Source organism: Cannabis sativa, chromosome 3 (genome assembly GCF_029168945.1).
Source record: "Cannabis sativa cultivar Pink pepper isolate KNU-18-1 chromosome 3, ASM2916894v1, whole genome shotgun sequence".
NCBI lineage: Eukaryota > Viridiplantae > Streptophyta > Magnoliopsida > Rosales > Cannabaceae > Cannabis > Cannabis sativa.
In genome coordinates this window covers 78,932,972-78,955,969 of record NC_083603.1, presented here as the reverse complement: position 1 = coordinate 78,955,969, position 22,998 = coordinate 78,932,972, and the positions used below count along the sequence as shown (strand labels likewise).

The 22,998-nt window shown below is 34.0% G+C and overlaps 1 protein-coding gene across 1 annotated transcript; it reads left to right on the top strand.

Moving 5' to 3' along the window:
- The first annotated feature begins 19,940 nt into the window (after positions 1–19,940).
- Positions 19,941–22,621, top strand: LOC115713265 (beta-1,2-xylosyltransferase XYXT1). Its single transcript, XM_030641751.2, has 3 exons — positions 19,941–20,455; positions 20,596–20,976; positions 21,104–22,621. The coding sequence occupies exons 1-3, from the start codon at positions 20,305–20,307 to the stop codon at positions 22,330–22,332; spliced, it is 1,761 nt and encodes a 586-aa protein (XP_030497611.2). The 5' UTR covers positions 19,941–20,304; the 3' UTR covers positions 22,333–22,621.
- Positions 22,622–22,998: the final 377 nt, after the last annotated feature.

Genomic DNA, 22,998 nt, shown 5'->3' with positions numbered 1-22,998 from the left:
CTTGAAAACCTAAGAAAACATCAAAAGTAAAAGGATGAACTTACCTAGGGTGCAAGGTTAACTTGAAGATGGAGTTTAGCTCTGAAAATTGATGTTGGCTGAAGCAAATCAATCCCTCTAGTGGCTGGTTCAACTTGCTCGAAGGAAGAGGAGAAGAAGGTTGAGAAAAATTAGGTTACTTGTCTTGGAAGAAAGCTTCTTCTTCCTTTTTAAAATGCTTTGATTTCTTTTTTTTTTTTTTAAAATTTCCTTCCTTTTATAACAATAGGCAGCAGCAAAGAAAAAGAAAAGAAAAGTCAAAAAAATATTTTCTTGAATTCCTACTTTACCCCTCTCACAAATAAATAATTTTTTTTTTAAAAGAAACCCTAGGGGCATTTTGGTAATCTTACTAATTCCCCAATCCGACATTCTAATAAAATTCTAACTTAATCCGGGATATTCTTAAAATAATTCTTTCATTTAATGTCGTGACATTGCTAACCACATAGCTAAGTTTCCACAATTACCGGGCCCAAAATAACGTATTTCATTAAATAATTTCTCAAAAATTCATCTAAGTAAGATCATAATCCTACTTCATTTTCCATGTAATTACATATTTAATAAAATATGTCCATTTAAATATTATTTATTTTTTCTGGGATATTACAACTATCCCCCACTTATAGGAATTTCGTCCTCGAAATTTACCTGAAAAGCTCGGGATACAACTCCCGCATCTGCGACTCTAATTCCCAAGTCGCTTCTTCAACTTTGTTGTTCCGCCACAACACTTTGACTAGTGAAATAGTCTTGTTTCGCAACACCTTTTCTTTCCTGTCTAAGATCTGTACTGGTTGTTCTTCATACGACAGGTCGGTTTGAAGCTCAATGTCTTCATAACTTAAAATATGAGTTATATCAGATACATATTTCCGGAGCATCGAAACATGAAACACGTTATGAACCCCAGATAAAGCAGGAGGTAGAGCCAATCGATAAGCTACCTGACCTACTTTCTCAAGAATCTCAAATGGACCAATAAATCTGGGACTCAACTTTCCTTTCTTCCCGAACCTTCGAATTCCCTTCATTGGGGACACCCGAAGAAAAACAAAATCCCCAACTTGGAATTCAACATCTCTACGCTTTGGATCTGCGTAGCTTTTCTGTCTACTTTGGGAAGCAAGCATACGAGCTCGAATCTTTTCAATAGCCTCGCTCGTTCTTTGGACAGCTTCAGGTCCAAGGTACCTACGTTCACCAGCCTCATCCCAGTGAATAGGTGATCGACATTTCCTTCCATAAAGCATCTCATACGGAGCCATGCCAACGGTACTCTGATAACTATTGTTATAAGAAAACTCAATCAGAGGTAGGTACTTGTTCCAAGAACCTTCAAAGTCCATTATACATGCCCTCAACATATCCTCAAGTATCTGGATAGTTCTTTCAGATTGACCATCGGTTTGAGGATGAAAAGCTGTACTGAATTTCAACTTAGTACCCATTGCTTGCTGTAAGCTTCCCCAGAATTTGGATGTAAATTTTGGATCTCGATCTGAAACTATCGACTTTGGGGCACCATGAAGTCGAACTATCTCCTTAATATACAAATCAGCATATTGATCCACTGTATACGTTGTCCTAACCGGGAGAAAGTGAGCAGACTTCGTATATCGATCCACTATCACCCAAATAGAATCATAATACCCTACTGTTCTGGGCAATCCTACCACAAAATCCATGGTGATGTCTTCCCATTTCCATTCAGGAATCTTTAGAGGTTGAAGCAAACCTGCCGGCCTTTGGTGTTCTGCTTTAATTTGTTGACAGGTTAAGCATTTTGACACATATTCAACAATATCCCTCTTCATACCCGGCCACCAGTATAAAGCTTTCACATCATGATACATCTTGGTTGTTCCCGGGTGTAAGGAGTACGGTGTAGTATGAGATTCATCAAGAATCTCTTGTTTGATTTCTTTGTCAACCGGTACACAGATTCTGTTTTTGTATCGCAACAACCCATCAGATAAGCATGAAAAGTCTCTTGCCAATCCAGCCTCTAACTTCTCCTTATGTCCCTGTAGCTCAAGGTCACCTTGTTGGGCTACTCTAATTCTTTCCAATAGATTAGATTGTATGGTGATATTAGCAAGTTTTCCAATTACAAATTCAATTCCCGCTCTCGTCATATCCTCAGCCAACTTGGCTGAGATTTCCTTTAGTTCACAAACTTGCCCTGGTCCTTTCCGACTTAGAGCATCCGCTACCACATTTGCTTTACCAGGGTGGTAGAGAATCTCGCAGTCATAATCTTTGACCAGTTCTAACCATCGTCGTTGCCTCATATTTAAATCCTTCTGAGTGAAAAAGTACTTGAGGCTTTTGTGATCTGTATAAATTTCACACTTCTCACCGTATAGATAGTGACGCCAAACTTTTAGTGCAAAGACAACCGCTGCCAATTCAATATCATGGGTAGGATATCGTTGTTCATACTCCTTCAATTGCCTGGATGCATAAGCAATCACTTTCCCTGACTGCATAAGAACACAACCTAACCCTTGTTTGGATGCATCACAATAAATCACAAACTTTTCATCACCTTTTGGTAAGGTTAGCACAGGAGCGGTAATCAACCTTTGCTTCAATTCCTGGAAACTACCTTCACACTTGTCACTCCAAACAAACTTACAATTCTTTAGGGTCAACTCAGTTAAAGGCGTAGAAATCTTTGCAAAGCCCTCAACAAATCTCCGGTAATACCCTGCTAACCCCAGGAAACTTCTAACTTCAGTTGCTGACTTAGGTCGAGGCCAGTCACGCACTGCTTCAACCTTTACTGGATCCACTAAAATACCATCTTTACTCACCACATGCCCCAAGAAACTCACCTGAGGTAACCAAAATTCACATTTCTTAAACTTGGCATACAACTTATGCTCCCTGAGACGTTGTAATACCATTCGAAGATGTCTTTCGTGAGTCTCTTCCGAGTCTGAATAAATTAGAATATCATCGATAAAGACAATAACAAAATCATCCAGAAAATCTTTGAACACTCGGTTCATCAAGTCCATAAATGTTGCCGGGCATTTGTTAATCCGAAGGACATTACCGTAAATTCATAATGACCATACCGGTCCGAAAAGCTGTCTTGGGAATATCCTCCTCTCGAATCCTCAGTTGGTGATAACCAGATCGAAGATCAATTTTAGAAAAGACAGTTTTACCCCCGCAACCGATCAAATAAATCATCTATTCTTGGCAGAGGGTACTTGTTCTTCACTGTTAATTTGTTTAACTCCCGATAATCTATACACATTCGTAATGTTCCATCTTTCTTTTTCACAAACAAAACTGGTGCACCCCAAGGTGAAGTACTAGGTCTAGTAAATTTTAAATCCATCATCCCCTGTAATTGAACTTTTAACTCTTTCGGCTTTCCGCAGTGCCATCTGTAGGGAGCTTTCGATACGTGCTCGGCTCCCGGTATTAAATCAATCTCAAAATCAATTTCACGTTTTGGTGGCAACCACAGTAACTCTTCCGGGAACACATCCGAAATTCTCGAACCACTGGGACATGCTCCGGTCCCGCTAGTGGTTCCTTGGAAATATCCACAACACTTGCCAAGAAACCAATGCACCCTTCACACAACAAATCCCTTGCCTTAAGGGCTGAAATTAAGGGAATCCGAGATCCTTGCATCTTACCCACAAATACAAAAGGGTCCTCGCCCTCAGGCTGAAAAGTTACCATCTTTCTTTTACAATCAATGGTGGCGTTGTATTTAGCAAGCCAATCCATCCCCAAAATAACATCAAAATCCTTCGCATTTAATTCTATCGGATCAATCTGATAACTCTCTTCCTTCCACAAACACCGGAAGGGATCGAACCCACCCGCCGGAGATAACCAACTCCCCAAGAGGGCAACAAGGTTCCAAAACCTCTAGAAAGCACATCACTAGGTTTATTCAAATTTGCTCAATTATTCTACTTGAAATATAAGAATGCGTCGCACCAGAATCAATTAACACAGTCAATAAAGTACCAGCAACAGAAAGCTGACCTGTCACAGTAGAAGGACCAGCATCAGCCTCAGCTTGAGTCAGGGCAAACACTCGGGCAGGAGCGGGTGTATCATCCTTCTTTTGCTCTAGCCGTAGCAATTGAGGACAATTTCTCTTCATGTGACCCACCATTCCACAGTGGAAACAGGCCCTAGCCTGACACTCGCCCAGGTGATGCCTTTTACACCTCGGACATTCAGGAAATGTCCGCCAGTTTTCATTCCCACTACGACGGAAACCTTGGTTACCCTGGAATCTTTTGTTTGGGCCTCGCCGCCGATGTTTCACTAGGTCTTTTCCCCGCGGTCACCAAGATCGGTACCCTACCCGAACCAAGACTCGCTGTTTGTTTCCATGAATCTCTTCTGGCAATATTTTTCTTTCGTATCTGAGCCTCTCCACCCTCAGAAACTAAAGCCAACTCAACTATCTGAGCATAAGTTCGGGCAACCCCCGGTTGTTTAGAAGAAACAATCACATCCCGGGCGATGTGTTCATCCAGCCCCCGAATAAACTTTGCTTTTCTAGCAGCTTCAGTAGCCACCTCATCTGAGGCAAACTTTGCCAGTCGATCAAACTTAGTAGCATACTCCGTCACAGGCATACTACCCTGAGTTAACCGTATAAACTCTTCTGCCTTTGCCGCCTTAATAGACTCATTATAATACTTCTCAAAAAATAAGGCCCGAAAAGTTTCCTAGGTCATATTATTCAGATCATGGCCCTGAGATACAATCTCCCACCAAATACGGGCATCATCTCGTAGCATATAGGTAGCACACCTGACCCGGTCATTATCTTCAACTCGCATAAAATCGAAAATGGATGTTATCATACTCATCCATTGCTCCGCCTTGAGTGGATCAGCACCACCCTCAAACACTGGCGGATTCTGCTTCCTGAACCGTTCATACAATGGTTCCAAACGATTCCCTGCATCCGGTGGCACTACTAGAGGTGCCGGAGGATCAGGATTCAGATTTAGAGCAGGCTGAGCTCGATGCTCTCTTAATTCTCTGATTTGTTCACCCTGCTGCCGAATAGTTTCTTGCATAGCAGCATATAACTGTTCCCAATTAGGTGGTGGTAAAGGATTCTCACCTTCACCGGCAGCCCCGAGCCCAGCTAGCTCGCGGGCACCCCTACCAGTCCGCCTTGGGTGCATAACTATACACCTGCGATCACATTCCAAGTAATAACAATACTGATAAGTATTTCCATATATTATAATCCTTCCCACAACATTCTGATATCAACATAATTCAAATAATCAGGTAATCAGAAAATTAACAAGCTATCTTTTAACTTAAAGCTTACTAAACCATGAGTCGATCAGGTCCTTGCAGCCAATGTACATATCAAACCAGTCTTCAGGATCTAAAAACCTTGGCGCTCTGATACCATGTTGTAACGCCCTGTCCAACAGGGACGCCACGTGTGTGCACTTTATTTAAAATGCCAATAATTATATAAGATGTAATTATACTAAAAGTGTGGGTAATTAAATTTTTGATAGTTAAAACTTAACCTTTAAATTGTTTAACAAAAGATAAGTAACATGATTTATGGGGTCCCCCTGTTTTCAAAATATTTACAAACTGGTTTCAAAATATTTTACAACATAAGCTTTATATTTTCCAAAATACAATCAAAATAGAGCATCCTGTAACGGGCTGCCCGCGCCGGTATGTACATTGCTGCTGCGACCCTAAACTCATGGTTGCTCGACTTTAGCCTTTCCTTTACCTGCACCATAAAGCACCAGTGAGTCACAGAGACTCAGCAAGAAAGTGATCAAAACAATAATCGAAAGAAAATAATTATCAACTTGTTCTCATGCCATTATGTTTACTCACTATTCGATAATAATAAGCATTCCCTTAAACATCATACATTCCTGGTACTTAATAAAGTACCACTTTTACCACTTGTTACATACGAGCTGAATATGTCACTATCGTTGCCCGATAAAGCAAACGATAAGTAAGAAACCTAACCGCGGTTTCAAGAGTAATTACTCATAACGGTAATAACTGTTTCCAACCCTAGGTCATAACCTAGGCTTAATAAACTTTTAATCAGCATCATGATAATAATTAAGGCCACTTCCATTCTCCCATTAATCTTTAACCACATACGGTGCTTACCACTTTTCTTACCTTAATTCAGAAGTCAAAAGTATGGCCGACCTGAGTGGAAGAACAAGCTAAGCTATCCCGGTCCTATGTCACGACAATTGAAACACAATAAATACCTTAATTCAAAGTTCCGGATTAAAACCCTAATTTAGAAATCAAATGCAACCTAACTCCCAGCAACTCCAATTTAGGTCAAGCATCCCATATTTAATTTAAAACAGATAGTACTCAACTCCCCGGGTCAAAACTGAACATAACGCAAACCCGAAAAAAATTCTCCCCTGCAGGCAACCGGTCGACCGGTTCTGATATACCAGAACCCATCCGGTCGACCGGTTCGCGTACCAGAACAAAAGTTCCTCTTCACCAAAATCGAACCAAAACCCCTCCAAACCTAACCAAACTTTCCAGAACAGTATATTAACATAAATATGGCATAACCTAAGCTGCAAAACACAGTGGTTCAATCTCTAGCTTAAAATCACACACTCAAGTGAAGAAATCAAATTTCTTTTAGCTTCCTCACTCACCAATCAATCCCAACAGCCATGAATTCAATTCAAACATGCATTAACAGACCTTATTCAACTTGGATAACAAACCTAAACCTTCACTAAACCTACAGCTTTGAAAATTTTCAAAAAAAATAACAAACCTAGCTTGAAAACCTAAGAAAACATCAAAACTAAAAGGATGAACTTACCTAGGGTGCAAGGTTAACTTGAAGATGGAGTTTAGCTCTGAAAATTGATGTTGGCTGAAGCAAATCAATCCCTCTAGTGGCTGGTTCAACTTGCTCGAAGGAAGAGGAGAAGAAGGTTGAGAAAAATTAGGTTACTTGTCTTGGAAGAAAGCTTCTTCTTCCTTTTTAAAATGCTTTGATTTCTTTTTTTTTTTTTTAAATTTCCTTCCTTTTATAACAATAGGCAGCAGCAAAGAAAAAGAAAAGAAAAGTCAAAAAAATATTTTCTTGAATTCCTACTTTACCCCTCTCACAAATAAATAAATTTTTTTTTAAAAGAAACCCTAGGGGCATTTTGGTAATTTTACTAATTCCCCAATCCGACATTCTAATAAAATTCTAACTTAATCCGGGATATTCTTAAAATAATTCTTTCATTTAATGTCGTGACATTGCTAACCACATAGCTAAGTTTCCACAATTACCGGGCCCAAAATAACGTATTTCATTAAATAATTTCTCAAAAATTCATCTAAGTAAGATCATAATCCTACTTCATTTTCCAAGTAATTACATATTTAATAAAATATGTCCATTTAAATATTATTTATTTTTTCTGGGATATTACATTTCTAGTGCGCTAGTTTCAATCACTCAAATGCCAATTTTGCTATGAGAATTCTCTCTAAAATGGTAAAAAATGAGGTAGGAGACCTCGTCCTCAATTTCTAGAACCTTCGAAGTATCAAAACGACATCCAAAAAGCTCCAAAATAAGCACACAATGCCCAAGTTGACAAATGGCTTGGTACGTTGGGTTCTGCTAATTCGATTTTAATACTTTCTTGGTAGTTCATCTAGTTTTTCACAATAATTGAGGGCAATGAGGTGATAAGAGTCAAATTAAAAACTTCATGTTTTCACTTTTCCAACAAGGTGATTTACTCAGAAACTGAGTAGTTTTGAGTCTCCCATTTTTGCAAAACAACATCTCCGAGAATTGGTGACTAGCTTTGCCAGAACACAGAAATGAACTAAGTGATCTCAAAATATCACTCAGGCATCAAAAAATACATCACCGACACGTTTTCCCACTCACCCAACGTCAAGGTTGATATCAAATGTCAACCTGGGCTCTGAGATGTCAACTTTGGTGTTGGGCCAAGAACAGACTTTAGTAAAACGTCCAAAACTCACTCAATATTGATCTGATTGACACGATTCAACTTGAATTTTAAAGCCATTTCAATTCTCTATCAAGTCATGTATCACACTTCAATAAAAATTCTGAAGCTATTGACTTCAAATTTAGCCTTCAAGGGAGTTACGAATTTAAGTTGCAACTTGCCCATAGAAGGTCCTACCGTCGTGACTCAAACTCTAAAATTTGACGATCAACCTCGTACGTTACTTTTCACTATTAGATCATCATCCACGGTCAAAGTAGCCAAATTATATTTTTCCATATTTTTTGGATTATTTTATTCCCATTTATTAGGACCTCCTTCACCTATAAAAAGAGAGCACCAGTAGGTCATTTTTTAAGTTCAGAAAAGTAGCAATAAGGTCAGAGAATCTCTCTCTAGTTTATTCACTAGAAATTAGAGCATCAAAACTTAGCCATTTTTCTGTAATCCATCTCGTGAGAATAAAAAATCGAAGTAGACGTAGCTCTATTACTGTCACGACAGAGGGAGTTCATCTATTATAAATTAATGTGTCTCTCTATTTATACTTAACATATATTCCTTCCAAGCTAGCAAGTGGTTTTTCTTTAGAAGTCTCTGTCTAGATTTCTGATTCAATATTTTGGTGCTTTCATTGAGAGCCACAGCTCAAAAACTTCACTTACGAGATGGTCGCGACACGCTCCTCAAGTATTGAAAGAGGAGCCTGAAAAATTGGCCAGCAAATTGGGGGCACGTTAGTAAGTGAAGCTAGAATTGGGATTAGTTTTGCATCTTAGGTGCCAGGTGGAGGCACGCCATATTCTTCAGATTTTCTTGTAATTCTTCTTAGAAGAGGCATGTCTACTCTCAACTTGGAACAGCTGGATATTAACTCTATTCAGCTCAAACCAACTTTTTCCAAGAAAGTTAAGACAAACTGCATCTTCTAGGAAGGGAAAAGTCCAGCTCAAGCGGCGTACAAGAATATCGTATTTTTGATTTTCAAAGAACTTGCCAATGGAGTTTAAGGATTTCTAACAAGATCAAAAATCCTTAAATTGGGCTTCAAAATGGAGAAGAAGAAAAAAATAAAAAAAAAATATTTTGAAGAAATTACCTAAAAACTTGAAGAACACTTGAAAGATTAATGAAGCAAGATTCTCAAGCTCTCAATCTCTGTCCTGGGCATGTGAAGCAGTGAGAAAAGAAAACAAAGGAATTCTCTATTTATAAGCTATTGTTCTCCTCTATTCCTAAGCAAAGAAGGAGTGGATTTAAATTTAAATTTATAAAGATAAGAGAGACAAAAAATCTATTATTTATTTTATCTTTTCTCTCCTTGCTTTTTATCTTTAGGTTTTAAATCCCCTTGTTCCAAAGGGAATAGGATTTTGAAATATTCCTAGTCTCATTAAAAGACATTGAAGAGTAAAAAAATTGCCTAAGATTTCAAAAATTGATGCCCACCTGGTAGTTTTGAGAGAAACATGCTTAGTTCATGTCATGAAGTCAACTTCACACAAGTGTAAAGTTAACTTGGGGGGAAAATGTTTGCCTAGAAACTGACCCTAGTGATGTCGACATCAATTTTTGACATGTGTCAAGAAAGAAAACATCCCAGAGTTGATTAGTCCCAAGTCATTGCAGTCCACCTGGGAGGGGTCCCTAGCCCCGGGACCAAGTTCACTTTAGGAACTTTAGAATGGGTGTTTAGATCTCGCTAAGTTGTGTTTCCAACTCACTATCTTTTAGTATTTTTTACCATGAAGACATGAAGATCCAAATCCAAGACCTAGAAGCTAAAAATACACTAAACAACAGCCAGGAAGTCAACCTGGGTGCTGAGCACCCAAGTTGACAACCCTACTAGGGTTTTTGTTTTTAGACCCATCTTAGTTCAAATGAGTGAAACTTTTTACTAGGACATGAATTAGACTTCTCACAAACATATGTGAGGCAACAAAATTAAAATCAGAGCACTTTCAGCTTTGAGCACCCGAAGCACCAAGTGCGCTAGGCACCCAACGCTAAGGTTGACATATTGTAAACATAGGGTGTTTCCAACTATAATACTAAAGAACTATCCCAAGAATTTTCTTTTTCTTCATCTAAAACAAGGAAACAAGTAATTTTAGGGGAGGAATGGATCAATCTGGAGGCCGAAATGGGGACCCAGCACAAAGGTTGACACTTTGTCAACCTGGGAAACTTGAATAAGCAAATTAGATTGTCCTGTAGGCATATTCTCCATTTTGATCTAAAATTAAGATTTGAGTGCTTTTGGGAAATAAATGAAGTCGTCTAGGGGTCAGAACTAGGACGTAGCACCGAGGTTTCCATACATTTTCATCAAAGATTAAGATACAAGTTTTATTGAAAATCAAATAGAGTCATCTGGTGGCAAGAAACTGGACCTGGCACCTAGGTTGAAATTTTGTCAACTTCGGTTAATTCCAATCATTTTCCCGAAAAAAGTGTTCTGGCCATTTTTTTAGTCATCATAAATAACAAAGATACAAGTGATCTTAGGAGAAAATTAGATTTCTAGGGAGCCAGAACAGGGCCTCAGTGCCCAAGTTGGCATGGCACTAGGCTCTGTGCCTAGGTTGAGATACAACCTAGTTTCCATGTTTTCGCTCCTCGAACACAAATTTTTCTCTAGGTATTCTTCTTAAAATGGTAAAAAACAAGGTAAGAGACCTCATTCGCAATCTCAAATGTCTTAGAAGTATTAAAATGAGCCCCAAGAAGGAACCCAGTAAGAACCCAATGCCCAGGTTTGTTGGAAAATTTATTTTACCATGATCTTAGATCTACTCACAAGTATGTTGTTTAACACCCTAAATATGAACTTTCTTAAACGATAATTAAACACATATAAAGTTAAGAAAACCTTACATTGGTGGCAGCGGAATAATGTCTCTTTCCACTCAGATCTCTAACCCTTGTATCCTTTCTGTCGCAGAGTATTATCAAGATCTGAGCCCGAATGTCCTTCTCTTTGTGTGTGATCCTTCACAGTCTGCCAATCTATGATTGAGGTACCACTTGTTGTGTGTGGGCACTACTCAATCACTAAGGTTTCGAAATTGTGAAGAGAAAAAGAGAGAGAGATAGGGTCGGTTATAGAGAGCGAAAGTGGAAGGGTAGTTTTTCTGAAAAAGCAATCGAAGAAAACTTGTTGAAAAACTTATTGAAAACTTGTTATTTGACTGAGCCATCACTTTCTATTTTTAGGCCACTACTAGGTTTAGGTTAGTAATTATTTGGCATTAAAATAATTAAAATATTAATTGGAAAAAGCTAACCCAAGTGGCCGGCCATAAGTGTTAATGGGCCTTACTTGGATTTTGCAGTTTTCACAATTTTTTTTTATTTCTATTTTCTCAAAAACGCCAATTTTCCAATTCTAACAATTTAAATGTCAAAACTAATTATTTAATAACTAAAATATATTATTAAATAATATTATCATTTAATATAATTATTAATTAGACATATAGAGTCTCTTAATTAATAAATAAACCTAGAATCTCTTTTCTTTACAATTTCACCCCTGCTTAGGGAAAATTCACAAATTAGACATAGTCTAACTTTAGAATTATAATTGATTAATTACAAATCAGTTATTGAGTCTTACAAGCAGTATGGCCTCAACTAGAATGGGGACCATGGATCTATATGCTGAGCTTCCAATAAGTAAACTGAATTTACTAAGAAAATTCCTACTTATTAATTCCTCGTTGAATCCACTCTTAGAACTTAGAATTGCAGTCTCAGACTTATATAGAGCATTCTATATTTTTCCCGATATAGATATGCTATCTCATTTAACCATTGTTATAATCTTAATGTGATCAAAGATCCTCTATATAGATGATTTACATCGAGATGGGATTAATTTACCGTTTTTACCCCCTCAATGTATTTGGCCCCTTAAAACACTTAGCTACCTGTAAATGATGTTTTAGTGATCTATGAATTAATCACTGAAACAAGATCTCATCCATTTACTTCTATTTAACTAAGCTCGAAGGGAATCATCACTTGACTTCTATACACTAGTAGAAGCTATAGATTCCATATTTATGTTCAGCGCTCCCACTCAATCATACTATCATGTTCCCAAAATATACGTATCACCCTGACCCAAAAGTAGGCTTAACTAATATATCAAAGAACATGAATAGCACTCCTGAGTTGAGCCTAATCATATCAGGATTTAGATTCTTTTAATCTAAGATCAACTACTGATATTTACTTGGAAAGATACAACGGTAAGTTTATAATATCTTAACTAAGTTCAATATCGGTCAGGTCCAATGTATACTCCATACATTCAAAACTAGTATACTTTACCAATGTCCTACAAAGAACATAATACTTACTCCAAGTGTAAGTATACATCATCGTTGATTATCACATCAGTGTAAATCCAAAACACTGATGAAACAGGGACTTAGTCTTTTGAATCATATAATCACAATCACATGCCACTATGTTGACAATACTGTAATTGTGAATAAATATATGTTCTGGACTTAACAGACTTTGTGTATATATATATATTAAACATATTAAACCATAAGCATGTAAAATTCATGCAAACATAAATCACTTCAAATTTTTTATATTGATAACTAATCAGATTGTAAAGGGTTTTATTTACGGCACAAAACCCAACAAGGTTGACACCTAACCTGGCGCGATGGGTTCTGCTCTTTAGAATGTGATTACGTTTCGACCATTCAACTATGTTTTCATAGTAAAAGTGTGTTATAACTTGTGACAGGCCCAATTCACACTTTGATATTTGACCCTTTCAACAAGGTGGAATATCGACAAAATCAAAGAGTTTCGAGTCTTCACAATTTAACAAATAGTGACATCTTCGAGAACTGGTGAACAACTTCATCAAAACACTAAAACTGACTATGTGTTGTCAAAACATTACTTTTGCATCAAAAGATACAAGTCTGGGATGCTTTAGCACTTACCTGGCATCTAGGTTGAGGTCAGAATGTCAACTTGGGGGCTGGGTGTCAAGCTGAACGCTCAACTGTCAACCTAGCCGCAGGTTACTAAACAACTTTCAAAGCTATTTCAAAGATGTATCAATTCATGTCTCATACTAACATCATAATTCTAATGATTTTGAGTCTAAAATTCGTCCCCAATAAAGTTGCAATTTTTCGAGCAAATAACACGAAAACGATCTAATGAACGAGATTCAAAGTCCAAAAATTAACGATTTTCACCAAGAGTCAATTTTTACCATTGGATCATCATGAATCATCATCAATTGCCAAGATCAACCCAAAGTACTTTTTCATATTTTTTGTATTTTTTAATTATTATTTTTATAGGACCTCCCTCCCTATAAAAGGAAAGCTCCTCTAGCTTATTTTTCACATTCTGCTAAGTCCCCATAAGGTCAGAGCATCTCTCTCTACTTTCTGTCTCCAGAATTTTGAGCCTCACACTTAGCCAATTCTTTGTAAGTGTCATGAGAAATAAAAACTCGAAGTAGATGTAGCTCCAATACTGTCGCATCACGGGAAGTGAGCTACTATAAATTTGTTGCGTCTCTCTTACTTATACTTAACACTCATTACATTCTTTCCAGTCCAGTGAGCGTGTGTGGCTAGATATCTGTGTCCAAATTTCTTTGACAACAATATTGCTATTGAATGTGTAGTCAACTTTGTTTGTGGAGCGAATGAGATTTTTGAGAACAAGTATTTAATATGACCGAATGGCGAAGAAATTCGTCGCTTACTTCACATGGGTGAGGTTTCGGCTTTCTTAGGAATAATGTAAGGAAGCATTGATTATATGCATAGGTAATTGAAAAATTTTCCAGTTGCATGAAAAGGTCAATTCAATTGTGGTGATCATGGCACGCCAACAATCATGTTAGAGAGCGTCACAACATTTGTGAAGTTGGCACGCATTTTTTGGTGTTCCAGGATCGAATAATGACCTCAATGTGTTAAATGAATCTCCATTGTTCATTGACATCTTGTAAGGACACGATCTCAGAGTCGATTTCACGGTAAATGTTAAACAATAAAATAAGGTACTATTGGAAGATGGAATTTATCCAGAATGTAGTACATTTGTTAAAACTATTGCACTACGTCAAAGGAAGAAAAAAAATTATTTGCCTAATGCCAAGAAGCGGTGTGCAAAGATGTTGAGCAAGCATTCAGAATACTTCAATCTTGTTTTCCCATTGCACGAGGATTGAGTCGGTTTTGGACAAAATATTTATGAAAGACATTGTGTATGATTGCATCATATTACACAATATGATTGTTCAGGACCAAAGAACCGCATATGTAGGTTATTTTGATTTTAGTTATAATGAAGGCCCATTTGAAACCCTGAGAGTTGAAGTAACACTTGGACCTATTTCCTCTTTCCTGACGATGCTTCAAAGAAATGCTGAAATTTTTTGACAGAAACACACATCGCAATCTGTAAGCCGACTCAGCGGAGCACATATGGGCCAAATTTTAAAAAGTATTAGATTAGTTTTTTTATACTTATGATATATTAATTAATTATCACAATGTAATTTGTTGCAGTACTGCATCTCTATTTGGTTTATTTTTAATGTTATATAAAATCTATATTGTATTAATTTATGGTATAGGATATATATTATAAGAATATATATAATTGTAAAATTTAATTCTTTAAAAGATGGTAGATGGGATTAGACAATTTTTGGAGTTGCCAATCATTAGAGTAATTTTAGTAGTAAAATGTGTCAAATTTTATGTGAATGAGAAATAAAATAAAAAATAGTATTTTATGATAATATGTGTAGCAATTATGGAAACTATAAATGTTACTTCATAGGAGATGCTATAAATATTACTACAACTTTTATGTAAAACACACATATGAAAGAATAAAATTCAGTCAAATATACAATTATAGGTGCAATGGAATTTTGATTAGGTCTGAGAGTGGTTGATATTATTATAATTCATTTGTAACAACCCTTATGATTAGTAATCTTATTTTCTAGCCCTACAATCCTACTCTGAAAATAACATGTTTACACTTATATCATATTTAATTGTAACGCACACGTATTCCCTTAATTGGAAGAGACAAAATAATTAGATTATAGTAATGTTTATTTTTATTTATAATAAATCCTTAATTTCCTACTACTTTCTCTCAATATTATCATGCAGCCCACACCATAAGTGATAGAAAAAAGAAAATTGTTAAAATGTCTCTCTCTTTTCTACCAAACCCTAATTGTTTTTGTTAAATAGGAATATATGCATCAATTTTATATATATATATATCTATTCTATATAAAATGTGCCTATATAACTAAAATTCTTGGTTTATGAGAAATTCATGGGTGACTTTTTATTTTTATTTAATAAAATAATAAAATATTATTTATATATAATAAAATAATAATAAAACAAATTCTATTAATATTTGAACTGATATTTAGCATATTTCAACTCTACATATAATCACAATTATAACTCTAGAAATCAAAAATATATATATAAAATAAATCGATCCTTAAATCGCATATACAATTAATTTGTTGAGAGTATCAGGAAAAAAACGAATTATAAATGGATTTTTTTTTTTTACCAAATCATCCCCCAATTTTTAAGATTAATTTTTTATTTTCTAATATTTTGGGATTTTTGTCTCCTTATTGAATCTTTTCAAATCTGCATTGTTTCTATCAAAATTAATGAGCTCACATCGTTGTTGTGTTATACGGAGACTAAACTATGTCATTTGTTATGTTTAACCTTCACATCAAAAAACATGTTGTTATATTCTATATTTAATTTATGTTAAAATTTTGATCTTATAAAAAAATACGTTTAATTAGCTTAATGTGTTTTACTATGCAGTATATTCATATACAGTCCTTTTTCTTTTCTATCTTCGAAAGGATAGTTAATAAATATAATATATAGCTTTTTTTTTTTTTGAAATAATATATAGCTTTTTTTCACTCTCTAATATGAAATAACAAAAAGAAAAAAAAAACTGAATTATCCATGCGCGTTGGGTCCACATGAGTCAAAAAAATCATAAAATTATCCTTTACAAAAATATGCACTGATATTTTTTAAAACTTTTTTTAATGATCTTAAAAAATATTATAAAAATAATATCAAAACAAAAAAAACTACTTACCCTAATTTTGTTTTATCTTAAGAAAAAAGAAAATTAATTTTCTAATTATTTTTTTTTCACTGGAAAAAAATATTTTCGTGTACTGGTGTCCAATTAATGGATTATACTGCAGAGGTGTAGTTTTAAAGAAATAAAATAACTTTACTTGTCTTTCAGAAGTAAATTTTTTTAATTAAATTAATTATGCACACCATGTCTAATCATCTTAAATGAAAATAAATAACTATTTGCAGGAACATCGTCGTTTTGTTGACACTACCATATTTGATTTATACACAAAAAAAAATGGACAATTCAGTTATATGCAGACTCGGTTAGAATGAAAAGTGCAAAATAAAAAATTATACTATTATCTCTGTCGAAGCAAATGTTATCTTCAATTATCAATAATTTAGAGATTAATTTTTAATTTTCTTTTTATCTTACAGACATTGTGTTTCCTTAAGTATTTGAACATCAATTTTTAGTTTATTTTTGGATTAACCTAAGAACATATTTAAATTATCAAGCTTTTTTAAACATTAATATACTGCATTCGGTATTTACTTTTTATTTATATTAAAAATAAAATGGTTTATTAGAAAAATAAAATAGTTTATGAGAAATCCATGGGTCACTTTTCATTTATATATAATAAAATAAATCCCATTAAATTCAAAAAAAATATGATTGAGTTTTTGCTGCTGTACATCTACGATTAGGTTTTCTTTAATTATTTATTGTATTCTTTTTCCTATTACAATTTGGACATTCCCATGAGATCACACATAATATTCCAATCCGCACTTCATTTTTTTCTTCTTCACAACTTAATAACAAAATATATATAAGTAATAATAATAATAAAAAAGAAGCGTGACTTTTATCAAAGTTTACAAAACTAAGCATCAATGGCGAAAAAAACCCAACAAAGTTTACAGCTAATAAATGATTCTAAGTGCTCGGCATATCCATTAGTTTCCAGGAACAAAGTTTTTTAAAGTTACGTAATAATTTACATATATGTTGCAAACACAATATACAAAAAATAAAGAAGAATATGAAAGAAAGAAGAGACCATTATTCACATCTAGAAAGGCAGTGGAGATAATAATAGAAGCTTTTCATTTTTTTTATCATTTTTTTTCTTTTTGAGTAAAGATTAATATGAAATTTTAATCGCATAAAGTTTTATTTTAATAAAATATAGTATTTTAAAATAATTTAATAGTATTTTGTTATAGAATACTATCACTTTTTGTTAAACATGGTTTTCACTTTTTGTCGACACTACCATATTCAATTTATCAACGAAAAAATAGACAATCCAGATATATGCGGACCCGGCTAGAATGAAAAGTGCAAAATACAAAAATTACACTATTGTCTCTATCGAAGCAAATGAAGATTGAAATCCACCAATGACTATCATTATTTTTCTTATCTACAATTTTTAGACAAATGCTATATTCCATTATCAGTAATTTAGAGATTGATTTTTAATTTTTTTTTTATCTTACACCCATTTAAGTAATGTTTCTTTAAGTATTGGAACATCAACTTTTAATTTATTTTTGGATTAACTTAAGAACATATTTAAATCATCAAGCTTTCTTAAACACTAATATATTGCATTCAGTATTCACTTTTAATTGACAACATTATAAAATATAATATTTAGATACACATAATACTAATCTCACCTAATAATTAATAATATTTTTTCTTTAATTTTTAATTGTATCACTTTCAAATAACATAGAAAAAAACTAGCATAAATTTAGTATACGTGCCTCGCACGTAGTTTTTTCCTAGTATATTTATATATATATATATATGCATTTTTCCTTGTTCAAATAATCAGGCGAGTTTTCATGATCTGCCGACAATTTTATTTTGGTTAACTAATTAGAGGTTCTAATTACTTTATAATTGTGTCTTAATCTGTCAATTAATTGATTAGATTTATTTCTAATTAAAACTATTTGATTAACAAATATTTTTTTAATAAATTGGGCTTTTTTCAACTGCGCAACCATTGCAACCACGCACTAAGCACTCTGCAACCATTCTTTGATTGTGTAAATGATAGTGTTAGTGATATTTTAGTAATTAAAATCACATAATAGGTATAAATGTTGTGTTAAGATATTTTTATATATAAAGTATTAATTTATATTTTCTATATAATAATTCGTAATATAATCAGGACATGTCTACTAGCTTGCAATATAAAAATTAATTAAACAAATTAATTCTTTAAAAAAGAATATATATTAATAGCAAAAACAAAGTTATGACAACCATTCAATTTTATTTTTCTTTTACATATATTGGTGGAATAGAATTCTATCTTAATTGCTACATCTTATTTTTTTTTTTTAATAGAGAGGTGTCCAAATATATATGTAAGGCCATAGTCACTACAAGAAATGTCACTTTTGCCAGCACATTTTTGTGTTGGCAAAAGTTGGTATTGCGCTGGTAAAAGAGAATTTACCCATGATGTATTGGCAAAAGGGGGTTGACAAATCAATGTTGGTATTAGAACTTTTGCCAGCATAAAATGAAAAGCGCTGGCAAAAAAGACTTTTCCCAGCGTGTAAATGTGATAGTAAAAGTTAGATTTTAGCCACTGCAAATGTACGCTGGTAAAACTTTTATCTCTTTGCCAGAGCAGTTTGCGAAATGCGCTGGTAAAAGTTACTTTTACCAGCGCAGTAGCGAATTGTGCTGGTAAAAGTGACATTTCTTGTAGTGAGTTATGACTACATCTATTTCATTCTTAAGAATAAATAAAAATATATTCAACATTAAACTTATAAGTTTAAATCAATATCAATATTAATGTTAATATCATTTTTTATGTGAATTAATTCATTTTCACTTGAATTATATATAAAAGGATTAACTTAAGAATAAAATAGAAATATGCATACGTCATGTGTACTTATATTTCTTTTTAATTTTTTTAACAAGATCATATTGACGTATCATAAACAAAGTTACAAAAAGGTAAATATAGATGGATGTCAAAACATATGACATAAATTTATTAAGTGAAAAAAAACAATCAAAATTTATCAACTACAACCTATTGAGGGGGAAAAATGACGCTTAATTTACTATATATTGGTATTAATTTTAATGTTCTTTAGTAAATAGTGAGTGCCATATGAAATTCGTTAAAAAATCTACATTAATGGTGAATAGTTGAAAAAATGTGTAAAAGCTAGTAGATATTTTGTTTTTTTTTTACAAAAAAAAAAAAAAAAAAAAAAAAAACTGAAACACATGATGAAGATTATTTTATATCGATCGAATATTGTTTTGCGGTTTCCACGTATGCGTATGCAGTTTTTACCATTTTCAATATATTGGTTTGGTAAATTAGGTTCAACAACTAATGATAATTTTCAAATTAATAAATTAGTTCAGTATAATTGATGTTGATCTTCCCTGATTTAATCATCAACTCAAGTTTAAACAAATTCAATTAGCTGAATGATGTACAGCTTAATTTCAAAGCTGGAACCACGACCAGCGACTTATACATTTCCAAAATGAACATACAAACTTTTAAAGAATTTAAAAAATATTATATATAGAAAAAGATTTCTTAACAAATCATGGAAAGCGATGTTTGTCCTCAAACTGTCAACAAAAGAATCTAAAATTATATTATTATAAATTATGAGACAGAAATAAGAGAAAGCTAATTAGTATACTAAAATCATCGTGGGGTGCAACTGTTCATAAAAGAACTAATGAATATATTTATAATATAAATAATTCCTCCCTAGCTAAGTCATATATATAAATGGTATCTAAATATAGAACTAGTCTAATTCAAAACTAGCACTATAAGAAACTACTAATAATTAAAATTGAGGCTTCATTTCAAAGGCTGTATATCTATCATCATAATTCGTAAAGGCTTTAATTTTGTGTTTTCATCGTCATCATTAGCAAAACTTGGTCTAAGCATAAGCAAATGAGATTTTATATAAAATCATCTTGCATATAGTGTAGTACATTTAATTAGTTTTCTTCCCGAAAAAATAAATAAAAGGGAAATATGATGTATGATTATATTCTTGCAAGAAGCTTTAGCCGTCATGAGCAAAAAAGGCTGAGATATGGAGCTATCATTTGCTGCTTTATTCTAGTAATATTGTTCTTTTGCTCCTTCTTCCAGCCTTATTTGGGAGTACCTCTACCAGCTGCTTGTAAGTTCTCTATATTTTATTACAACCTATTTTTTTGCTTCTTTTATTAACTTTAAATATATGTAAATGTAATTATCTCTTTCTTTATTTCCCTTATAGATATCAATATATCTAATAATTTTTTTTTTTGGTTTTGACAGTGAATTTGCAAATGTCAATGGGTAGTGTTAGTGTCAACAAAATGCTATCAATTAAAGCATTCACAAACAGCTCCGATCACCAAAATGTGAAAAGCATGCACGAGATTAAAACAGATCATCATCAACCATCAATAAATTCCAGTCATCATCCCCAAACAAACAACTCTACTTCACAGAATCTTAATCAATATGATTCGAAAAACGCGAGTACTAATATTACTCATGATCTTCGAGACGCAAACGCATTAGAGAAGAATATTAATAGCTCAAAAGATTCTACCAATAATGTTATTACTCAACATCATGAAGATATGGGTACCATCATCACCAAAAACGGGTCTACAACATTAATTAAGGCGACAAACTCAACTATTTCAGCAGGTGATTACAATAGTACTGCTGATCATAAACTAAGTACGCCATTTTCAATTAATGCATGTCTATTTATATAAATAAATACTTTTCGTTTGAATGATAATGTTGAATTAATGATGATATTTTCTTTCAGTTAGAGAAGTAATGATCACTAAGAAAACTCAGCCAACAATCATATGCAACCCTGAGAAATCGAGATCAGAATACTGCGAACTCGAAACTGATGTGGGAATCGTGGGAAAAACATATTCCGTCTTCTTTGTTAAACCATCTTCTCAGGTAGCTGAGACGGACACCAATATTAACTCCACTTCATCATTATGGAGTGTAAGGCCTTATGCTAGGAAAGATGACGCCACGGCCATGGGCTCAGTGAAGAAATGGTCAATTTCGGCAGTAGAAAATCAAGAAGACGTGCCGGAATGTACTATAAAACACAGCGTTCCAGCCTTGCTGTTCTCTCTAGGAGGCTACGTGGGTAACAACTTCCATGAGTTCACCGACGTGGTGATTCCATTGTTCATAACATCAAGAAAGTTCAATGGTGAAGTTCAGTTTCTTGTGTCCGATAAACGACTTTACTTTATCGAAAAGTACAGGAAAGTACTGAGAGCTTTGTCCAATTACGATGTCATCGACATAAACGAGGTAGAAAGTAGCCAACAAGTGCATTGTTTTCCTAGTGCAATCATTGGCTTAAAAAGACACGAAAAGGAGATGCGTATTGACCCCGAACGACACACTTATTCAATGAAAGACTTCAGAGATTTTCTAAGGGAAACATACTCGTTGAAGAAAGAAAAAGCTATTCAAATAATAAACGATAATAACAATAGTAGTAGTCTCCAGAAAAGACCAAAACTTCTACTCGTAACTAGAAGAAGAACGAGAGCTTTCACAAACGAGGGAGACATTTTGAAAATGGCTAAGAGTTTAGGGTACGAAGTTATTGTGGCAGAAGCCATTTCGAACTTGCAGAAGTTTGCTGAGTTGGTCAACTCTTGTGATGTGTTAATGGGAGTCCATGGAGCTGGTCTTACTAACATAGTTTTCCTCCCTGAAAATGCTGTTTTCATTCAGATTCTTCCAATCGGAGGGTTTGAATGGATAGCCACAAATGATTTTGGAGTGCCCGCCAAGACTATGAATCTCAAGTACTTGGAGTATAAGATCAAGAATGAGGAAAGCACTTTGATCAAGGATTACCCACTTCAACATGCAGTATTTACTGATCCTTTTTCAATTGGAAAGCAAGGTTGGAATGCTTTCAAGTCCATATATTTAGAAAGACAAAGTGTTAATCTCGATGTTAATAGGTTCAAAGCCACTTTGGTTGAGGCTCTCCATCTTTTGCGCGCATAATATATACATTAGGGTGAATAAATTATAATGTAATTAAACCTAGCTTGTCAATATTATTATTATTATTATTATTATTATTATTATTATTATTATTATTATTATTACTCATCCATATTTTCGTTAACGATTATGAGCCTATTTTGTAATAAATCAAGCACAGATATAAAGAAAATAATAACGATGACACCAAAATTTTTATGTAGTTTTGCAGTTAACTCTGCATAGTCCACGAGTCTATCTTATTCAGATATTTCTGGATACAGAATTAGGGTTTTAAAATCAGTAAACTTCTCTTTTTCTCTCTAAGATTCTCGTCCTCCCTTTTCTGTATAATCTGCCCCTATTTATAGCAATATAGGTAGGCAGCTACTAATTACATTTAAATTAACAATATTCCCCGAAATTGTAGGCTTTAAATACGCTCCATTTAAATACGTGTAAATTATATTTGAAAATCACACAGCTGTGACTTAAACTATCTTTAAGGCGGTCAACGCTGGCAGGAATAGAAACTTCCTTCAAAAGGTACCTCGCTGCAGGTATCTCTCCTTGTACATAGATGGATGACTTTGGATTACTCGTATTTCAGCAATGGCATGAGCATCAGTGTACTAAGAAAATTAAAGAACTGCTCTTTGACCATAAGGTCTTACAGACTGGACAATC